Source organism: Rhinatrema bivittatum, chromosome 4 (assembly GCF_901001135.1).
Source record: "Rhinatrema bivittatum chromosome 4, aRhiBiv1.1, whole genome shotgun sequence".
Classification (NCBI taxonomy): domain Eukaryota; kingdom Metazoa; phylum Chordata; class Amphibia; order Gymnophiona; family Rhinatrematidae; genus Rhinatrema; species Rhinatrema bivittatum.
The window spans coordinates 455871161-455893817 of NC_042618.1; the positions used below are offsets into that span (position 1 = coordinate 455871161).

Genomic DNA, 22657 nt, shown 5'->3' on the forward strand with positions numbered 1-22657 from the left:
CATCTTTGTGTGAGTTTCCTCACTCTGAAGGTCATCAAATCTTCACAAGAGAGCACTGTTCTGTTTGTACGTGTCACTTTGAATGTCAAAGTAGCCCCTAACCCCTACCCTACTACCTAAATCTCACCTTGAGTGTCTTGGTAGGCCTCATATAGAGGTATATATATACCTACCTAGTATGAGGGCAGTATGTTCTCTCTCTCTCTCTCTCTCTCTCTCTCTCTCTCTCTCTCTCTCTTTCTTTCTTTCTTTCTTTCTCTTTCTCTCTCTCTCTCTCTCTCTTGTTTGTGCTAATACCTATGTGAAGTACTAAGAGAGCATACTTTGTAATAAACTGCCTATTACCATAAAACATGCTCCTTTTCCTAGCGCATGTAATATTTACTGCATTTTGATAAATCCAGGCCTAAGTGATCTAGGGAAATTTACCTGGATGGCCCATAGCTGAACATCCATCTCGATATCTTGTTTATGCTATGCATGATTGTCATTGAGGGTTCACTTAAATTGGTGATGTTTGGTTTTTGGAAAATTCCAGATATTTAAGTTTGGAAGTAATCTTGAGTTTATGGAAATCAAAATAATAAGAAAATCGCAAAAGAAAAAAAGGTTGTTTTAAAAATCAAATACTTTTCTTTGGCGAAGGGGAGGGGAAGTGCATATTTTTGGAAGTAAAATGCCTCTCAGTGAAGGTGAACTGAACTTGTGGCTCCAGGGGGTTCTGGCTGACCTTCCAACTCAATCGGAGATGGGGGAGTTCCGGGATCCTCTGCCTGCAGTTCTTCCCCTCCTGGGGGTCGATGCTCTCAACAATGCAGGATTTGGTGGGGTAGTTCGTTTACCGGTTGAAAAGATGGTAGATGAATCAGAGGACAAGGTGGGTAAATCTTTTTCCCGCTCCTCTCCCAGCGATTCTGCCGGCAGACTCAAGCCTCGAGTTACGTGAGCATCCATCAGGCCCACCTGAAGTCCCCCAATGGGGGCCTCAGCTATAGCCCGATCCTTCAGCCGTCTTTTCCGCGAGAAATGAGGCATTACAGGAATTTTGGGTCAGAGAGATGCTCAGCGTACACCTCGCACCACCATTTTAGTCAGGCTCCGTCCCAGCACAGTATTCACGACATTTGCACCTGGATATAATGTTGATATTTTATTCATGGGAAACAATGTGGGTAGGGTTGAAAATGAAATCTACATGTGTTGTTTTCATCTCCAATTTAACTCCCCCCCCCCCCAAGGTGACTAAAAACATGTCTACTTTTAGCATGGAGGGAGGACACTTTATGCCCATAAATCACTATGGGCCAGATTTTCAAACCTTCGCGCGGGCATAGATTTGTGCGAGCAACCCGGTGCCCACAAATCTATGCCCAATTTTATAATATATTACACGCGTAACCCTTTTAAAATCTTCCCCTATTTGTTTTATATTATAATTAATGAACCCATGCAATATTTTATTGATAAACATATCATATTACATATCTGTAGCTATATTTTTTGGTCTGGTGTTATGTTTTCATTTATATTTTTATATTTATTAAATGTTTAATTGTTATTAGTTGTGTTTTAAATTATTTCTAATTTGTTTATTCTTATCTAAATAATGATTTGCTTTAGTATTAGAAACATATATTAATTAATTGTTATTTATTTACTATTTATTAAGTAATAATTGTGTAAAAGTTCTGTTTCAGAGTATGCATTATATAATTCATATTTCTTGATTATTATGTTGTTGCTGTATTATAATGTAGATCCTTTTAAAGTTGATATTGTAATAGCGAAATATAAATTAAATTATGAATAAATAAAAACAATGTTATGTTTTCCTGCATCTCTGTTATAGATGACCTCTTTAGGTCGGAAAAAGAAAGTTAAATGTTTGGAGGAGCTTCAAAATAGCCATATACTCTGCAGTTTGGTCAATGCCTTCTTGCCTGGCAGTTTTACTACAGAAGTCATTCTAAAAGACAGGTAATATTGCAATTATTTTATTGCAAGAAAACAAACCGGTAGCCGATCCAAGGTGGCTGATAGCAACAAACACAAGGAGTTGAATCGGTAAAATAGGACTTTATTAAATCTTGCCCGACTCTGGCCGAGTTTCGCTCAACGAGCTGCCTCAGGGGCTTAGGAGCCACTTGAATTGGCACAGAATAACATGAATCTCTCATATGTCACAGTAAAAGAAAAATTCATCAGCAGAAACTGACTATTGAGCTTGTTTTAAATCAGCCACTTTTTTCAAACACTTTTAACAGCGGCTCGCTGCAAAAGCAAAGATGTTTAACTTCCGCTGCTCAACGAAAATGGAGTAAAGGTTGTAAAGGACTATTAAGACAAGTTCAATAGTCAGTTTCTGCTGATGAATTTTTTTTTTACTGTGACATATGAGAGACTCATGTTGTTCTGTGCCAATTCAAGTGGCTCCTAAGCCCCTGAGGCAGCTCGTTGAGCGAAACTTGGCCAGAGTCGGGCAAGATTTAATAAAGTCCTATTTTACCGATTATTTTATTGCATAAATTATCTATCAATTCTTTTGCATTTATTAATTTGTAGGGTAGTTCCAATAGCTGTATTTATCCTACAAGATTCTATTTATTGATTAGTGATACATGAAATGTTTTTGTGTAGGTGGGCTACTAACCTAGCTCTCAAGACCTTAGAAGCTCTCCTGTTTATATCTACATCTTTTACAACAGATGATCTTCAAGAGGTAGGCACTGGATATAGTATGAGAATAACTGGTGTATTCATAAGTTGTTACATTTTGATCAGGGGTGGACAACATCGGTTCTTGAAGGCCTCGGACTGGTAAGGTTTTCAGAATAATTCTAATGAATTTGCATTGAACAGATTTGTATACAACTGAGGTAGTGTGACTTTGCATGCCCATTTATCTCATGCCATTAGGAATATCCTGAAAAACCTGATGCGTTAGAGACCCTTGAGGACCAGAGTTGTCCACTCCTGGTTTGGATGAATTTTGGTCTTCATTGAAATAAGGTCATCTTTGCACAGACTAAAAAAATCCCCGCAGCAATAATGTGGGAAGACATGGCAAGAGTATATGGTTCTGCTATTTTATTGGTAATACAATATGTCCATAAGAATATATCACTGTAACTGTATACAGTGGGAAAATGTTATATTTAAATCTCTGGTGCAGAAAACAGAAAGTTATTTTTGCAAGTAGTTAAAGGGACATGTCATATTAAAGTCCCCCTTTTGATAAATACTGCAGTTTGAAAGTCTCTTATAATTTATTACTAGACAATTGAATGCTTTCCAATAATATGTTAGAATAACAGATTGTTTTCCAAGAAAACTATCATAGATCATCTGAAAGCTGAATAGGCCCGGTCAGTTGTTAATTACAGCTAAAAGTAGATATGGCTTTGAGTATCCTGTATCAGTTTCCAGTTTCCATCTGGTGGTGAAAGGCTTGAGAGGAAGAACGTGAACGAAAAAGGAGGATCCTTCGAGACAGAGTGAATCACTGATACACGGTCTAGCAACAAAAATACAATTTTAAAAAGCCAGATGCAAATGTCTCTCTCTCTCTTTCTCTCTCTAAATATATATATGTACATATCTTACTGTAAAAAATGTAATTTAAAAAATTCTTTTTAGTTTATGCTCATTTGTTTCAGTTGATATTTTAGCTATGTTAGGGCAAAGAAGGATGCAGAAGCAAATAGGAAATGGAGAGCAAGCAGACCACACATCAATAGATGAGATCAAAGGAAGAGTGTGTCAAATAAGTTAGTGATTTGCAGGAAACTCCAAGCACATAAACCAAGGTCCTGAAGACATTTATGAAAGGTTTTATTAGAAAATAAAAAGCTTTTCAAAGTGAAAGCGACAAGCATGTAAACATTTAGATGCAGCTCAAAGATCCAATTTTAATTCCACAGATAAGTCCCCCAACACGTGTTTTGCAGATAACTGCATTGGGAGGAACAGGAATAACCTAGTCTTAATAGTGAGCATTTCTAAAATAAACAGGCTAAAACAGCAAATCAAACAGAGCTAAGCTAAGCTGAGAAAAGCCATAAATCTTGTACACACCTTACAAGTGTATTGACAGAACATGGTTTACATACTGCAAAAGGAAGTGCCAAAAGATACTGGTTTTTAAGTACAGGAAAGGCACCAAACAATACAGCCAATCAGTGAAAACTGGACAGTAACCAGTTCCAAAGCAAAGTTTAACAACCAATCAACACAAGGAAGAAGAATGCATAGAAGGGGAGGAAGATACCAGTCTAAGAACAAGGCACTGATAGTTCACATGAAGGCTGACAACTAGGCATGTGCATTAGTTTAACACAAAACAGAAAAATGAAAAGAATAGGGGCCAATTAATTTCTTTTGTGGGGCCCTGAAACAAATTGAGTGACCCCATGAATTAAATGAATCCTATTTGTTTCATTTGTTTGAAATTTGATGATTTCTACAAGCCATTATAGTCAATGGACTCATAGAAATCATAGGAGAGCAGTAGGCGTAAAGTTAGAAATTGATACAAAGTTTAGAACATGCAGTAAAGAGAGCTGGGTAGGTGTAATGGGTATGGGAATGAGGTATTTGCCTTGCAGTCTGGATCACACAAATACAAACTAAGAAAATAATAACACTTTAGCTTATGTGAAAGTATGAAAAGCTATATTTTTCTGTATAATATGGGCTGGATTTTAAAACATACGTGCGCGGGGTACATTTGTGTGCACTACCCGGCACGCACAAATATACACCCGATTTTATAACATGCTCACGCACAAGGGGGTGCACACTAGTGCACCTTGCGTGCGCCGAGCCCTCGGGGAGACCAGCTGGTTTTCCCCTTTCCCGCCCCACCTTCCCCTCCCTTCCCCTACCTGTCCTGCCCCCCAGCCTGAAAAAAAAATACCCCGTACCTTTATCCCAGAAGTTACGCTTGCCAGAGGCAGGTGTAACTTGCGCGCACCGGCCGAGTGCCGGTGCGTGATCCCCAGGCCCAGCAGCCGTGGAGATGCCTCTGGCTATGCCCCCTCCCCTCCCCCGGACCTCCCATTTTTTCAAGCCCCGGGACTTACACATGTCCCGGGGCTTTATGCGTGCGGCCGGGCCTTTCTGAAAATAGGCCTGGCGCATGTAACCCCCCTACGTGCGTAAGGCTTTGAAAATCTGCCCCTCTATGTACAAACCAAACGCTTATAACGCTTCGAAACGAAATAAACAAAACAGATCATAACACAGTATCGGAGGCTCTGGGTCTTTCTCTCAGTTCAGCTTTCATCAACAGTCTCGCCTATCCAGCCTCAGGACCACTCAAAAATAGTGCATTGCTTGTGGTTTGTGCACTACCTGTAATCGCCATTTTGTACAAAAATTCTCTCTAATATGTGAAAGTACGTGCTCTTGCATTTTTCTCTAAACCTAATCAAAAATCAGCATGTGTGTCACTAATGTCAAGACTCAGGTAACAAGTAATCACTACTGTTAAATCACTATTAGAAAGACCTGTCTATAATCTACTTCTTAATAGATTAGTTTTACCAAAATTAATCTGGGTATATGCCAGGTGTTTTCAGCTTCGACTTTTGCAAAACCTTTTATGCTGCGCTTGACTGATAAAGCCAGTCAAAGTCAAGCATTAACTCTGAATCTGCTAGCTAGCTTTAAGTAAGTGATGTTCTTATGCTTTTAATTAAGTCTTATCTCCATTTTGTGTACATGTGATCTTGAAGTTTGCAGACTTTAAGTTAGAGAAAGGGAAGGCTGCCGTGGCTGTGAGGTACTCCAGGCGGCTTCTCGTAATGGGGAAGTCGAGGGGGAAGCGTAAGGGGGGGGGGGGGGGGAGGGGCTACCTAATAGCCCAGAAGCCTGTAATTTCTTTAAGTAGTGCTGTGTCTGTTATCTTACTTCTAAAGCAAGTTCGTGCTAACCTTGTACATATAGCTGTATTTTCTCTCTCATATGGGACTACATTAATTTTTTATGCTTCTTTTACTAACTAATACATTCCCTCCCGCACAAATCTTGAGAGAAAAATACGGACATGAAGAAGAGCAAAGCAAACAAAAGATAAAAATATAGGGTGCAGAATAACACTCATAAAGTTTCTTTGTACACAGAACACTTCCACATCTATTACATACTCTAAGCAACTTGCTCTAAACCCTTTCTCAATACAACTATTATCAGACTAATCTTCATTCCTGCACTATAAAGTCAGAATCTCTCACTCTCTATGGCTGTCTAGGTAAACATCCAGCCATCTCCTTGCATAAGTAGTCCTTTATCTAGTAACTCAGTCTGCAATGTACAAAATACCTTCAATAAAGAGGGAAAGCTAAGTCCATTAGATCATTGCTCACTCTGTGCAATTGATTAGATGGCCTTCATCAAGATTCAAGAATACCTAAGCCCCATATAAGTTCAATCTCACCTGAAGTTTAGTCGACCTAGAAGTCTCTCCAATTTGAAATCCTTATCAAGGCATGATTCCAGGCTGCCAGGAGCCTCTGCACAGGTTCCCAGTATCTCCTGTCATCAACACATAACATCTATTTCATTTAACTGACTGCAGAAGCTATCGTTCATTCATTGCACTTTTCTCATACTCGGTATCAAGGAAAAACACGGCTGTCTTTGTCTGGACACAATGTAACAAACACAACATGTAACGACAGAGAACCACAAACAGTAAACAGTTATCAAACATTAGAGCTCAAAAAGTAGGCCTTTAAAAAGTAGGAAATAAAAAAGTATTTTGATCCCAAATTAAACAAAAATTCTTAATTTTAAAGACAGATCTGTTTAAAAAGCAAGAAAGGAAGAACTGGGAAAAATACATTTTCAGGTATTGCACCCTATTCAGTAAAAGCAGGCTTCATTTTGTCAATCTGTAAAAATTAAAAATCTAAAATATCAAGAGAGGTTAATTCAATCGTTAAAATCAAATCACATCACAAGGCAAGAACAGCTATAAACAATCGAATTAATTAGACACATCTTCATTTCTAAACAATTAAGCTGTGGGAAAACCTACTTTAATTAATTTATACAGTTTAAAAGAATAAAAAAATCTCTGTTCGAACTACATGTTTTTAATTTTTCATGCAAGAAAGCAGAAAGGTTTACATTCCTTCAGTCTTAGTCATAGGTAATAAACAGATCAGGCGAAAAGGAAGGAAGAAGCTGATAACAAGACAGATTACGTCCTTCTCTTATTTCTATAACCTAGTTTCACATCAGTTTATATCAGATTTCAGAATAAAACAGCTACAAACATATAGGGTCATTCATCAAAATGCGTTAACGCACATGATAATACGTTAACGCCATAACACATACATTAATGTCATAATGCATGCGATAAGAACACTAACGCATGGCCCGAATGCAAATTTTTAGGAGGGGCAGGATCATGGAGGCCATTTTAGAGACAGTGTGGCATTGGCACAGTCGGTGGGCATTATGATACCTCTGCGTAATAATAAATCATTTTAATCCTCATCCCCCAGTGACAGAATCAATCCTGTCAGAGATAGGGAAAGGTAACGCAGCAAGAATCCAAAACGTAGTGCCGACTTGGTAATCTATTGCCACTTTGGGTGCCAGTTTGCCAATTGAGATGTCATCAAGGTTCATGTCACTGTTGCTCGTGCTCCCTTTTGGAGCTTTCTTGAAGTGTTCTTCCCACATTTGCTTTCTTCTTGGTTTGTTATACTGGGGTGTTTTGTCCCCAGGACAAAAATTTGAAAAAAGTCAATAATAGTCACTGGTTTCACTACCAAGGCACAGTGGCACCTGTAACTTCCACAATTCTTCCTTTCCTCCTAAAAGCTCAGCCTTGTTCTCCTACCCCATTGAGAATGATTGACTGTACTGGGGTGGATTTTTTTTAATCCAAAAAAGCCCTCATTCTGAAGGACAAAATAGAGGCATAAGTAAAAAAAAAATGCTCAAATAACCATTTTAATGTTCTGAATGAGGTAACAATTAGAGCAGTATAAAAGATTTCATGCAAAAACAGAAAATCAGGAAATGGAACAGCTTGAGGTCAGCTAAATAATATGGGAAATGGTTTATAAATAAAGCAACCTTTACCACTTTTCAGGAAAGCCACACCGAATCATTAGAGAAACCATTGCCATGTGCTGAATGTGAGGGCCCTGACTTTTACGGACTGGGAAACTGATAAGCATGGGGGTAACCTGCACAGCACAACAGATACTACTATAAGCTTGCTGGGCAGGCTGGGGGTATCATTTGTTCCTTTTCTGCTGTCATTTCTATGTTTCTATTTGGAAAGCCCATTTTCACAAGAAAATCCAAATTCTACCCTGCACCTTGGAGTCTTCAGTGAATCTTCATCCACCCGTGGCCTAACTTTCCAGATCTTGAGCTCTTGCTTAGACCACGATTGCCTGCTTCCTGGACCTGATTTCTTGCTTGTACCTGACCGTGATTGCCTGTCACCTGGATCTGACTCCTTGTCTAGACCTGACCACTCTTGCTAGCTGCCTGCCCTAACCTTGGTTTCTCTCTGACTCCGTTATTCTGTTGCCTGCCCTGATCCTGGTGTGATTTTGGACTTTAGTTATTGCCACTACCATAGGAACCCTCCTAACTCCTGTTGGCTGCCAGAACCAAAGGGCTCAACTCACAGGGGAGGCAGCTGGTAAAGGTGAAGCTCCAGTTTGTCCCACTACAGGGCGCATTTGCTAGCTGCTGTTGTAAGCCTTGGGGGACTGCCCTTGAGACTGTATCAACTATGCCGCATCACCAAGGGCTCATACATCCGCTACCCTTCTCAGTTTGCCTCCGTCATTAGTTCAGCAGACTCACCTCCTGCCTCCGCCATCGCCAGCTTAGTGTTGTTATTATGTGTGTTTTAGTGGATCCTTGGGTGCTGTGGAGATGACCACTCCCACGGGGAGGAGCCCCGTGAGGAGCCACAGCACTGGGCTAGACTCTATATACAAAACACTGGAATTGAACTCTTTTATTATACAGCTTGAAGATAGCCACCAGGTGGCAGTGGTGAGTTGTAATCTCAGGGACCTCGGCAGAGGGAGCCCTTCTCTTCTAGGTGATGTCAGGAGGTTCCGCAGCAAGGAGTTACTGTGGATGAGACTGATGAGATATTAGAGTACTGTTATTGATCTGAAGCTACGAGTTGCTGGAGTTAGCAATCTGTTGTAGATCTGATGCCTGATGGGCGGAGCAATCAGATAGGAGGAGCAATCTGTTAGGAATCTGATGTTTAGTTAGACTGCGGCTCCTGAAGAGGTAGGAGTTAGCAATCTTGTTAGGAAAGCTCTGTGTAGAGCTGAGAGTAGCAATCTGTAATTCTGATATAGTAGTGGGTGGATCCCTGGGCCGGTGGCAGATGACCATGCCCCCGGGAGGATATCCTGAGAGGGACCACCGGCTAGGCTTGAGATGGAGACAGGCACACATTAGTTCTTTTATTAAACAGGGTTTTGAAACCACCAGAGGTGGCAGTAGTGAGCTGATATGCCGGCCAGGGCTGTAGTCCCTCAGGTATTGGAACAGCTGAGCTGTTGAGAAATTGTAGAAAGTGAGTAGGCAGAGTAGACAGAGTTCATGAACAGAACTAGATGACAAAACTCACGTAAGGTCTCAAGGAAGCTCAGGAGCTGGAAAGGTGTAGGCCCTCGAGGAGCAAGTACCTGGTTCCAGGGAAAGCTCTGAGAGAGCGATTGTAACTCACAATTGTTTGTAGTAGTGATAGTTTCCAGGTAGTAGAGAATCTTCAGAGTGTTCAGGAACATGGGCTCTCGAGGAGCGAGTACCGGTTCCTATCTGTAATCTGAAAGTAAAGAAAAGAGCGAGGCCCCCGAGGAGCGGGTATCTCTGGTAAGTCCGAGGAGGCAGAGAGGCTTGGATAGCCTTAGCGAATCCTTGCTAACTCACGGGCCGATACAGTGAGGAGCGGTAGGGAGAGCTGCGTTAGTGCCGGGCGCATCCGCGGTTGCCGCACGCACAGTCCGGCTTACCTACCACTCGATACTGTATGTAAATAGCTTGCAAATGTAAGCTGCGTCTAAGAAGTGTCCGTGAAGCGTTAGGCCCGCGCAACCCATTTTACTGTATAGAGCGCTATACAGTATCCTGGGTGCGCTGGCCTAACGCTTCACGGACACGCCGGTATCTGTCATTTCAAATGTCATTTCAAATGACATTTGAAATGACAGGTACCAGGAAGTGGACGGTTCTCCTCGCTCGGGATTTCCAGTCCTCTCTCCTCTCCTCCCGAAGCAAGCAACGAAAGCAGAAAAAACGAAAAAAAAAAAAAAAAATCAAAAAAGTAGCAGGGGAGAGAGGACGGGCAATCCTACGCTCGGGATTGCCAGTCCTCTCTCCTCTCCTCCCGAAGCAAGCAACAAAAGCGAAAAAAAAAAACGAAAAAAAAAAAAAAAACGAAAAAGCAAAAAAAATAAGTAGCAAGAGAGAGAGGGGAGAGAGGACGGGCAATCCTACGCTCGGGATTGCCAGTCCTCTCTCCCCTCCTCCCGAAACAAGGCACGAAAACAGCCTTGCTTTTCAGGAGGAGGGGAGAGAGGACTGGCAGTGAAAAGCAACAAAGCGACTTACTTTTTTTGCAGCCCCCCTCCGGAGACGGACATCGGCGATGAGGGACCGCGGCTCCCCTGCCTCCAGCTGCCCGCGAAGATAGACGCATCGCATGGGCGAAAGTGGCCCCTGTGCGTGCAATTGGCCGCTCAAGACGTGACGGCACATGCCGTGATGCCAAACGTCGTGACGTCACATCTTGAGCGCCCAATTGCACGCACAGGGGCCGCTTTCGCCCGTGCGATGCGTCTATCTTTGCGGGCAGCTGGAGGCAGGGGAGCAGCGGTCCCTCGTCGCCGATGTCCGTCTCCGGAGGGGGGCTGCAAAAAAAGTAAGTTGCTTCGTTGATTTACACTGCCAGTCCTCTCTCCCCTCCTCCCGAAGCAAGGCTGCTTTTCGCGCCTTGCTTCGGGAGGAGGGGAGAGAGGACTGGCAATCCCGACCATAGGATTGCCCGTCCTCTCTCCCCTCTCTCTCTTGCTACTTTTTTTTTTTTCGCTTTTTCGCTTTTTTTTTCGCTTTTTTCGCTTTTTTTTCGCTTTTTCGCTTTTTTCCGCTTTCGTTGCTTCGGGAGGAGGGGAGAGGACTGGGGCTGCCCCGGAGACCAGCACCCATGGACGCGGCCAGGGCAGGTGAGCGGGGGCTGGGGGAAAGTTTGCCGCCTACCCTTACCCCTGCCTCTAACGCAGGGGTAAGGGTAGGTGGTAAGTTAGCAGGTTAAACGCGTGGCAAAACGGCAGGGTAAAAAAGCGATAGTCGGGGCGCGCGTTACTGTATGGGAGGGAATAGCTAATTCGATCATTTACATGTAATATACATGACGCGGGCGGAAGGGGTTACCCGGTGATTTAAGGACGCGGTAAGAGTAGGTTAAAGGGGATTGTGTATCACAGGAAGGGCTAACGTGGCCGAAAAGTGGGTAGAAAGCGGGTTAGGAGCAGGGTAACCGCGGCCGCACTTTACTGTATTGATCTGTCAGTTAGTTAGCGATAACAGAGACCTTTAAATATTGGAAGCGGATGACGTCATCTCAGGGGGATGCCCCTGAGGTTCGCGCCCTTGCTGGTACTTCAATCAGAGCGTGCGCGCGCGCCCTAAGTCTTCAGGCAACATGGCGGATCTGCAATATCGAGCCAGTCCGGGCACGCCGGAGGGAGACAGCATGGAGACGCCGCAGTAGCCAGCCGTCCATCAGACCCGGAGGGAGTCGCCACAGAGGTAAAGAGGGCTGAGTGAGGGCATCGAGCAGCGACGGTCGCAACAAGTACTCACTCGGTGTTAGCTGTTATGGATACGATTCTACCAGATAGTTGTCGTAGGTACAGGCACTGGGGCAGGGAGAGCAGGCCCTCGAGGAGCGAGTACCTGTTCCCTGAATGGCCCCTGAAAATAGAACAGAGGGCCCCCGAGGAGCGGGTATCCAAGTTAGAAGCAAACCGCGAAGGGCAGAAGGAAAGCTTCCTGCAGGCAGCAGGGGAGCGGCAGAGTAGTGCAGACAAGAACAGTTCATGTCCATACAAGTCTATTCGAGCCTTTGCCAACTCAATGAGCTAGCAATCTTGAGAAGTAGATATACCTGGATTGGCGTGACGTCAGCTGAGGCAATGCCCTCGAGGTTCGCGCCACTGGGCGTACTTAGACGTAGGTTGCACGTGTACGTGTACCCTAGCAGGTACCTGGGAGGAGCAATGGCATACGGCTGCACCATAGCCTTTCTGGGGACGCCAGAGAGGTCGGCTTGACGACGCTGCAGCAGCCATCTTGCCCAGGTAAGCGGGAGGAGCCGAGATAGGGGTGCAACAAGCGGGGCGAAGCCGTCGAAGACCGAAGGACGCAACACTTGGCACACTAGCTTTAGCAGCGGTAGGATCAGCTTAATACTATGGCCGGATATCTTCAGGGTATTATGGCCCTGCCTGCTCCAGCTTCGGATCTGGCACCTGTCTTGCGGCCTGCTATTCCCACACTCCACTTGCCTCTGCCTCCAAGGTATGATGGAAATCCATTAATATTTGAGACTTTCTCAACTAATGTTGGATGCAATTTGAATTGCAGGCACCCTTGTTTCCGACAGACCAAGTCAAAGTGACTTATATTCTCTCCTTGTTGGATAGCACATGCTGGCTTGGGCCTCACTCCTTTGGGAAAGGGATGATCCAGACTTGAGGGATCTGGCTTTCTTCCTGCAAGAATTTTGGCAAATTAATTGATGAGCCCAGTCGCACAGTTTCTAAGACATCTGAACTCTTACATATTAGGCAAGGCTCCCAGTCTGTGGGAGAGTATGCTTTGCACTTCTGAATCCTGGCCTCTGAACTTAAATGGAGCAATGACAGCCTGATTGTGATATTCTGACCAGGATTTTTGGAGTGCATTAAAGACAAGCTGGCAGCCCGGGACCTGCCGGAAACCGTGGAAGGTCTTATGGCTAGACTTGAGGTTCCAGGAATGGGCCAAAGAGAGAGGCTCTGCATCTGGGCACTTCACAAGTCACTGCCCAAATAAGCTAGGAAACTCAAGGAACTAGGCCTGGTGGGAGAGGTAACCCTAGGTCATTCTTGTACTTCTTTACAACTGTTAGTACCAATACATCAATCCCTTGGAGATATCCTTGATGTTGCTCTTTCCTTTCTGTATACCGATGCTGGGGTCAGCTTTATCCATGATGATCTGGTCCAACACTACTGCATACCGATGGTTTCCTTGGACACCCTGCTCTTGATCTCCTCCATCACAGAGCCACAGTATCCCTGACCATGTAAACAGAGGTCCTGCATAGGGAGCAGATCAGTCTCTACATTTTGCCAAGGCAGTCAATGCAGTTATCATTGGTCTGCTGTGATTCATGCTACATCAGCCCCACATTGACTGGACCGCATTGAAAATCACCAGGCACAGCATTCGAGGTCAAACCCTTGAGAGACATAAAGCCTGGATGGACAGGCACAGCATTAGAGGTCAAACTCTTGTAGAGACGTAAAGCCTGGACAGACAGGCACAGACTTAGAGGTCAAACCTTTGTAGAGATGTAAAGCCTGGATGGACAGGACAGTATTAGAGGTCAAACCCTTGTAGAGATGTAAAGCCTGGATGGTCAGGCACAGCTTTTGAGGTCAAGCCCTTTTAGGGACATAAGGGCTGGACGGACAGGCACAGCATTAGAGGTCAAACCCTTGTAGAGACATAAAGCCTGGATGGACATGCACAGCATTAGAGATAAAACCCTTGTAGAGATGTAAAGCCTAGATGGACAGGCACAGCATTCGAGGTCAAGCCCTTTTAGAGACATAAGGCCTGGATGGACAGGCACAGCATTCGAGGATAGAAGCCAAACCCTTGTAGGGATATAAAGCCTGGATGGACAGGCATCAGGCACAGCATTCGAGGATAGAGGTCAAGCCCTCTAGGGCCATAAAGCCTGGATGGACAGGCAACAGGCACAGCATTTGAGGATAGAGGTCAAGCCCTCGTAGGGGTGTAAAGCCTGGATGGACAGGCACAGCATTCGAGGATAGAAGTGAAGCCCTCATAGGGACATAAAGCCTGGATGGACAGGCAGCAGGCACAGCATTCGAGGATAGAGGTCAAGCCCTTGTAGGGGCATAAAGCCTGGACAGACAGGCACAGCATTCGAGGTCAAGCCCTTGTAGGGACATAAGGCCTGGACAGACAGGCACAGCATTATAGGATTTCCTTTGTGCAGGTATGTTGTGGTTTGATCTGTCACTTGTTCTTGGACTGGTTCACTGCCAGAAGAAAATGGCATCTTTTTCATTTCTGAAAGATATTTCAACAGAGGATGCTTTTAGAGCAATATAGACTGCCATAAGTGAAGCAAGAACTGATCTGGAGATTATTTGTGAATACCCAGAATCTATTAACTGTACTTATGCACTTCAGCTGATGACAAAGGAACATGAAGAGCTCTCAGAAATAAGAAAACTACTACTGAAGTCCAAATCTACATTATCAACCTATGTTTATTTTGTAGTTTACACAGTGCCTTTGTAAACTATGGGAAGACAGAGGATGAACTAGAGTGCAACTACCACCAGTTTTCTATAGTACTAGAAACATTACTGTTGGCACCTAAGAAAGATTTTGGGAACATGGCTCATATTATGAAGGTCATGAAAACTATTGAGCATATGAACTATGCAAACTCCAAACATCTTAAGTCAGCTTTTTATGTTCTTACATTCCAAATGTTGCAAAACAAGAAAATAATATTCTGGAAAGTAGTGATGCACAAATACATGAAACTGAAATTAGAAATACTAGAACTAAGCTCAGACAGGCACAGCATTTCAGGTCAGGCCCTTGTAAGGACGTACAGCCTGGACAGTGGATGGACAGGCACAGCATTTCAGGTCAGGCCCTTATAGGGATGTACGGCCTAGACAGTGGACGAACAGGTACAGCGTTTCAGGTCAGGTACATGTGCTGATATTATCTGGAGCATAGGAGGCAATTGGAGCTGCTGCAAGGCTTTAAATTGCTTTTATTCATCTTGCCATTCACAGGGAAAATTTGGAAACCCAAGCAAAAGCAGGTTCATTTTCAAAAACACTAGCATTTCCATCAACTCTGGTGCCAGCCTTGAGCGGTGAGGGCTCATGATATCCCCTGTCATTGAAAATACATGTTCACGGGGCACACATTTTGGTGGACATGACAGATATCGCTGAGCCACTTTGGCTAGGTGTGGCCAGACAGTGGACTTGTGTGCCCAATATGCCAGCAGATCTATCTGCTTGTCCTCTGTGGGCTCTGAGAAATACCGTGTTACTGACAGTTGTGCTGGTGTCTCCTTTGCTTGGGTGGGCTGAGAGTCACTCATGCCAGCTGCTTTCTCTCCAGCCCATAGCACAAAAGATGAATCTTTATGGGCAACATGTCTTTGGCATACTGAAGTGGAGGAGGAGGAGGTACTAGCTGTCGCTGACAGAGTGCTGCTCCTGCTTGGCCTAGCACAACTCTCTGAAGTGCCCACTGCTGTTTCCTCCTCTGCTTCATGTCTAATCTGTCTCTGCCCATGGCTATCCTGATCATGAACCTTTGCTAACAGCAGTTCCTTCACAAATGAGAGACAATTGGACTGTAGGGCGAGTTTCCCGTTCACACGGGGATCACAGACTGTGGCGAGCATGTAAGTGTGCTCTTCTGTTAAAGGCCCTAAACTCTCTTGCACCTGCTCCTGCAAAATGTCCAGACAATGCAGCACCTCAGCTGTCATTCCCTCTTCCTGTTTAAAGCCCTCCAAAATTTCCTCCAGAAAATTAACTATAGGGATGATGTCAGCCAAGGTGGCACTCCTCCGTGAAATCCTTGAAGGGCTGCAGAATTTTTACCAGCTGACTCATGACTAACCAATCATGATGCCCTAGGAGATTCTGCACACCTATGTCCATTGAACCAGAAAGTTAATGAAGGGGTGTCTGCAGCTCCACTAACCTCTGCAGCATCATAAAGGTGGAATTCCACCGGCTGGCAATGTCTTGAATGAGATGCTTGTGAGGCATCTCTAAATCAGTCTGCTTTTGTCGGAGAACCTGCTCCGTCTTCACACTTCTGTGGAAGTGCGCTGCTATGTTCCTGCACTTGTGTATTAATGTATGCAGGTATTCATTCTCTTGGTGATTGGACTCCAACCCCAGAGCTGACTTCACTACCAGGTGCAGAGTGTGTGCAAAACATCGGATGTTCTGAAAGTGCCTGCCAGTTATTGCCTTAACCATGTTTGCACCATTGTCTGTGACAAAGAACCCTGCCTGTGTTCTCCTGTCTCGCTGGTGTAGTTGCCAGCCCCCCAGCATCTGTCTGATGCAAGCTAGAATATTGGCTGCGGTATGGGCCTCGTCCATCAGGTGGGTGTGCAGTAAAGCCCACCTCCACCCTGATACTTGTTCACTAATAGAGCTGCTGCCTGCCCCTGCCTCAGCCAGGTCCCACCAGTGTGCTGTCAGGGAGAGGTAAGAGTGTACAGAATTCATGTCGGTCCAGATATCGCAGGTGAAATGCACACTCCCCTGTGCCTTAGCTAGCAGCATTTGGATGAGACTGTGACACTGGTTGTATAGGCGAGGGATGACCTTTCTGCTAAATGTGGTTCTGGAGGGGACTTTGTAATTTGGAACTATGACCTTCAGCAAATGCTTGAAACCCACATTCTTCACTAGCTGCAAGGGCTGGTCATCAAGGGCAATCATTTTCTCAATGCTCCTGGTTACAACCTTTGAGACTGCCTGCCTCCTACCCCAGGATAGCGTTATTGCGCACCACCCATTTCCTCCATGGTAGGTTGTCACTTCTGTCACATGGCAGGGGGCTGCTGGCCTGCCACCTGACTGCTAGAAGGGGCTGAGGGCGTTGGGTGACTCTGCTCCTTTTCAATCACTTTACGCTGCCTGGAAAAAGGGGTACCCTGACTGGTACTGCCACCATTCCCAGATGGCAGTACTGTTGTTGGGTGTTGCCTCTTCATATGATGCGTCATGCCAAAATTAGATAGAAGTCCCATTTGCTTGCCTCTGCTAATAGCCCTGCCACAGTAATTATACTGAGCAAAATGTGGGTCCTCCGTCACTTTAAAGTGGCTCCAGATCACAGATTTCTTGCATGATCCCTTCTCTATAGCCTTCGGGGTGGATGCTGGTACTGGAGCTGAAGTAGTGGGTGCACCCTGAGAAGCAATGCCAGGTGCATCAGTCACACTCTGTGCCTGCGCTGACTGCTCTTCCTCATCATCATCAGTTTCATCTCTCCCCTGCTGCACTGAAGTGGAGGCTAAGACAGGACTAACTAATCCTCCTAAACCTTCTTCAGCTATTACTTCTTCCATTTCTGATGATGAGAATCCCACACAAGATGATTCTTCATCGGAATCAGAAGCAAACATTGCCTGTGCTACATTGTCAATGGTAAATCGAGTCTGCTGTCACACTGCTGCTTTTGGGTGTCGCCATTTTGTCTGGCATGACTCAGCCTCCCCTTCCCTCACCACCAAAACTACAGGGTCAGAAACAGGTGGTGGTGATGCATCATCTTTAAATTTTATTTTTTTCCAGATGGAACTGCCTGCCCCTCCAGAGATTTTAGATTGGAACAGGTCCCTTTTTAACCTTAATGGGGGACTGGCACTGCCTTTTGAAGTGCCTCCTATGCCATTCCTAATCACTCAACCACGTCTAGCTTTCCCTGACATTATGGATTTAATGTCCCTGCCTACTAGGGGTTTCAATTAAAAGAAATATTTCCAAAAGAGGCTCTCTGGGGATTTGGCTTCAGAGAGCACTGCTGTCCCAATAATATATACGTGAGTCTGCAAAAGAGCCCACAGGCCCACGAGGCTGGGCCTGAATGCACACTAAAACTGGGAACGCTGTATGTGTGCACACACCAAGCTTTTAACTACAAAAGAGGCCCACTGGGGATTTGGCTTCAGAGAACACCTCTGTCCCAATATACGTGAGTCTGCGAAAGTGCCCCCAGGCCCACTAGGCTGGGCCTGGATGTACACTAAAACTGGGACCGCTATATGTGTGCACACCCGAAGCTTGTATTTATTTATTTATTTAAAAGTTTATATATACTGCACACTAAGGCATATGTATGCCCGTCTAGGCGGTTTACAAAAGTACAAACATAATTTATGACAAAAAGAAAAAGAGTAAAATACAGTTAAAATTAAAATACATACATTAAAATTTTAGTTCTCCTAATGATATCTTCGCAGTGATATATAACTGCAGTTATTATGTTTTATAAGCACTATTAAACAGATAAGTTTTCAGTGTTTTCTTAAAATCTTTGTGATTTGCTGTCAATCGGATTTGTTCGGGAAGAGAGTTCCATAAGTTCGGACCTGCTGCTGAGAAGGCCATTTTCCATATTAAAGCTAAGCTTACTATTCTAACTGAAGGAATTTCTAACATATATTTGTCCATAGAGCGAAGTTGTCTTGGCGGTTTGGGATCTGGCTTCAGAGAGCACTGCTGTCCCAATAATATATATGTGAGTCTGCAAAACTGCCCAGGGCCCACTGATGCCCAGTGAGTGCACTGCATGTCTTCTTGGCTTAAAAGAGCACAAAGAGACAGCCTGAGTTCAATAAAAAAAAAAAACCTGCAGTTAAATAAAAAGGATGGCTTGCTTGGCACAGCAGCAAAAATGAAGAAATATATTTTTAATGGAAAAATCTCTCAAAATAGCTAGCAATTTAATATATCTCCCACCCACAACACCCAAATCTTGCTTGCAACCTATCCCAAGGGGTAAAATAAGCAGAAAAATGCCACTGCTAGCAGCTTCTCTCAGTGGCACAGCGAGACCGTCTCAGATCAATAAAGTGCGGTCAAAAAAAGCATGGCTATGCTAGCTGGCTGGCGGCAGCACTACAGCCAAATCGAACAAATAGAATTTTCCATTGAAAAACATATCAAAGTAGGTAGCAATTGAATACAGATTTCAGACACTCAGAATAGCTCTGAGTGCAGCCACCTCCCTGGGCCACCTCCCCATACCATCCCCACCAAGAAAATGCGTGGCACGCCACGTGCTTAATGTATAAATAGTGCTGCATCATCAGGAATAGCGTCACAGAGCACTGAGTGAGAGCTGCGATTGGCTGCATTAGAAAAATGCTTACATTGCTTAGCTCTGATAGGTTGCATTCTGGTCTCCTTGCCAACCTGTCTGACCCACTCTACGTCACTTATGACTCACAGGAAAGGGCTGGTTTTTGCTATCTCCTATTTCAAACGGTCGCTAAGAAATCACTGCGAGCCAAAAGAATGAAAATAATATGATATATTGTATTCGTGGGGGATCGCGATGCATTTTCCGAACCCACGAATACAACAAATAGGGACGTATACGTCGCAGATTGCCAATACTTTGCAAACAAATGCACATGCCTAATACAGAGGCATTATGACATTTTCCGTTTTATTAACCATTCCCTTCCTAATAATTCCTAACATTCTGTTTGCTTTTTTGAATGCTGCAGCACACTGAGCCTGCAATTTCAAAGTATTATCCACTATGAAGCCTAGATCTTTTTCCTGGGTGGTAGCTCCTAATATAGAAGCTAACATCGTGTAACTACAGCAAGGGTTTGTTGGATTCGTGGACCCTTGGGCCGATCGGAGCCAGAAGAGGAGCTGCTGTAGGTGTTTCCAGCAGCGACCCCGACCGGGAGGCGGAGAGGACAGACCAGTGGCTGGCCGGAGGTGGAACTCTGGGGCTCTATGCGACCAAGAGCTCTGGCGAGGACGGAGGTGAGGAAGGCGCTGGCACTTTGTTGAAGGAACCTTCGCCCTGGAAGCCGATCCTCCCCCGAGAGGAGCTCGTAGGAGTTCGGCCGCTGGGACTTTAGGAGATTCACCCTGGAAGCCGGAGTCCCCCCAGGAGGAGCCCGTAGGAACCCGACCGCTGAGACTTAGGAGGGCCCACGGGGGCCTGGTCAGCTGTGGTCCAAGGTTGAGTGCCGAAGAGTCGTTGCTCGCCAGTCCAGAGTCAGGAATCAATGGATCGCCGTCAGCCAGTCCGAGGTCAGGAGCCAGAGAATCAACGTAAGCCGGTCCGGGGTCAGAAGCCAGGGGGTCAACGCAAGCCGGTCCAAGGTCAGAAGCCAGAAGATACCAAATACCAGTCTGGGGTCAGGAGCCAAGAAAATCCGTAAGCCAATCCGAGTCAGGAGCCAAAGGAAGACACGACAGCACGAACGCAGCAACAGAAGACAGGAGCAAGCCTGGGAACCTCGTTGCAAGGCGACGTCCTGATCCAGCTGCAGGGCTTAAGTACCCTGCAGCGTCTGATGTCACTAGGAGGCGTCCCCCAGGTTTCCCGCGCTGGCCCCTTTAAATTTATAGCTGAGACGCGCGCGCGCGTCTAGGGGGCGGGGCCTACCGCCGCGAGGCGCCGGCTGCTCCGGCGAGGGAAGGAGGCAGGAACAGAAGTAGCTGCAGGCCCGGGCGAGGTGGGGAGACGCCGGGCCTGCGGCAGCCGAGGCCCCGGGAGGCCCGGGGAGCGCGGGACCCGCGCCAACACGCGACCAGGTGGGTGGCGATCCCGGGACCGACCCGGGATCACAACAGGGTTATTTTTCCCTATATGCAACACCTTGCACTTGTTCACATTAAATTTCATCTGCCATTCGGATGCCCAATCTTCCAGTCTTGCAAGTTCCTCCTGTAATGTATCACCATCCGCTTGTGATTTAAATACTATGAATAATTTTGTATCATCTGCAAATTTGATAACCTCGCTCGTCGTATTCCTTTCCACATCATTTATAAATATACTGAAAAACACCTGTCCAAATACAGATCCCTGAGGCACTCCACTGTTTACCCTTTTCCACTGAGAAAATTGACCATTTAATCCTACTCTCTGTTTCCTGTCTTTTAGCCAGTTTGTAATCCACGAAAGGACATCGCCTCCTATCCCATGACTTTTTAGTTTTCTTAGAAGCCTCTCATGAAGGACTTTGTCAAACGTCTTCTGAAAATCCAAATACACTACCGGTTCACTTTTATTCACATGTTTATTAACCCCTTCAAAAAAAATGAAGCAGATTTGTTAGGCAAGACTTCCCTTGGGTAAATCCATGTTGACTGTGTTCCATTAAACAATGTCTTTCTATATGTGCTACGATTTTGATCTTTAAAATAGTTTCTACTATTTTTCCTGGCACTGAAGTCAGGCTCACTCGTCTATAGTTTCCTGGATTGCCCCTGGAGCCCTTTTTTAAATATTGGGGTTACATTGGCCACTCTCCAGGCTTCAGGTACAATGGATGATTTTAATGATAGGTCATGGGCTGGATTTTAAAAGCTATATGTGTTGTGGACTAGCTAGACAGTGGACCCTTAGGCCGGCCTGTGGGAGACCTGGGGTAGTTGGACTATGGCCTCAGGGCAGCAGGCCGGTAGGCAGACCAGGCTGATGCAGACAGTAGACTTCACCCGGAAGCTGGTACTCCCCAGGGAGGAGCCCTTGGGAGTCCAGTCGCTTGGGACTCAGGAGATTCACCCTGGAAGCCGGCATCCCCCCGGGAGGAGCCCGTGGGGACCCTGCCGCCGGGACTTAGGCGATCTCTGGTCCGGTTCTTGAGTAGACTGGTGTTGAAGCGGATGAAGGAGACCTGGCAGGAGCTGCGGCGGGCCGAAGTCAGGCAGCGAGAAACCAGGCAAGGACTGCAGCAGGCTGTAGGCAGGCAGAGTGGAACCTGGCAGGACCTGTAGCAGGCTGAAGACAGGCAGGGCAAAACCAGGCAGGAACCGGGACAGGTACTAAAGCAGGCAAGAACCAAAGGTTAGTAGTGCGAGCAAGTCACGAAGTAGACCAAGCAGGCAGGCAGGCAGGAACGGCGTGCAAGGGAGTCACACGCCGGGGCTCTGGGCAACAAGGCACCGCAAGGGACCCGGTTGCAAGGCATCGTAGCGGGGTCCGCGGGGAGTTTAAGTAGGACTGGGCGTCTGACGTCAGGAACGGGGGCGGAGTGCGCTCTGGCGGGAAACGGGCTATATCAGCACGGTGACTGCGCGCGCGCGCGCCTAAGGAGCCCAGGGTAATGGCTTCTCTCCCGCGGAGACGTTCATGGAGCTGGTTCAGGCATCGAGTGGCCCAGCTGGAACCTTGAGGTAAGGGCCGGGACGCGAGGGTCACGGAGCGGACCGCAACACTATGTGTGTATATCCAGTGGATTTACGTGTGTAGAGTGCCTTACGCGCACCGGGCCTATTTTATAAAGGCCCGACGACGCGTGTAAAGCCCCGGGATGCATCTAAGTCCCAGGGCTTGCAAAAAGGGGTGGTCCGGAGCGGGGCCAGAGGTGGAGGATTGCGTGCTGGCAGGTTGCCGGCGCTCACAACCTACGCCTGCCTCCAGGCAGGCGCAAAAACGTTTGATAAGAATTTTGGGGGGGTTAGAGTAGGGCTGGGGGGGAAAAGTTAGGGGAAGGGGTGGGAAGGTTAGGTTAGGGGGAAGGGAACGGGGCGTCTGCGCGCGCAAGGTGCATTAGGGTGCACCCCCTTGCATGTGCCGACCCCCGATTTTATAA

General features: G+C 45.9%; 1 protein-coding gene across 3 annotated transcripts in view; it reads left to right on the plus strand.

Annotated features, from left to right (window-relative positions):
• Positions 1-22657, plus strand: part of LOC115089116 — a 378685-nt gene that overhangs the window by 80011 nt on the left and 276017 nt on the right. For all 3 annotated transcript variants that reach the window (XM_029597089.1, XM_029597088.1, XM_029597090.1), the window contains exons 7-8: positions 1850-1977; positions 2638-2719. In XM_029597089.1, the coding sequence (XP_029452949.1) occupies positions 1850-1977; positions 2638-2719 (210 nt within the window). The remainder of the gene's footprint in view (positions 1-1849; positions 1978-2637; positions 2720-22657) is intronic.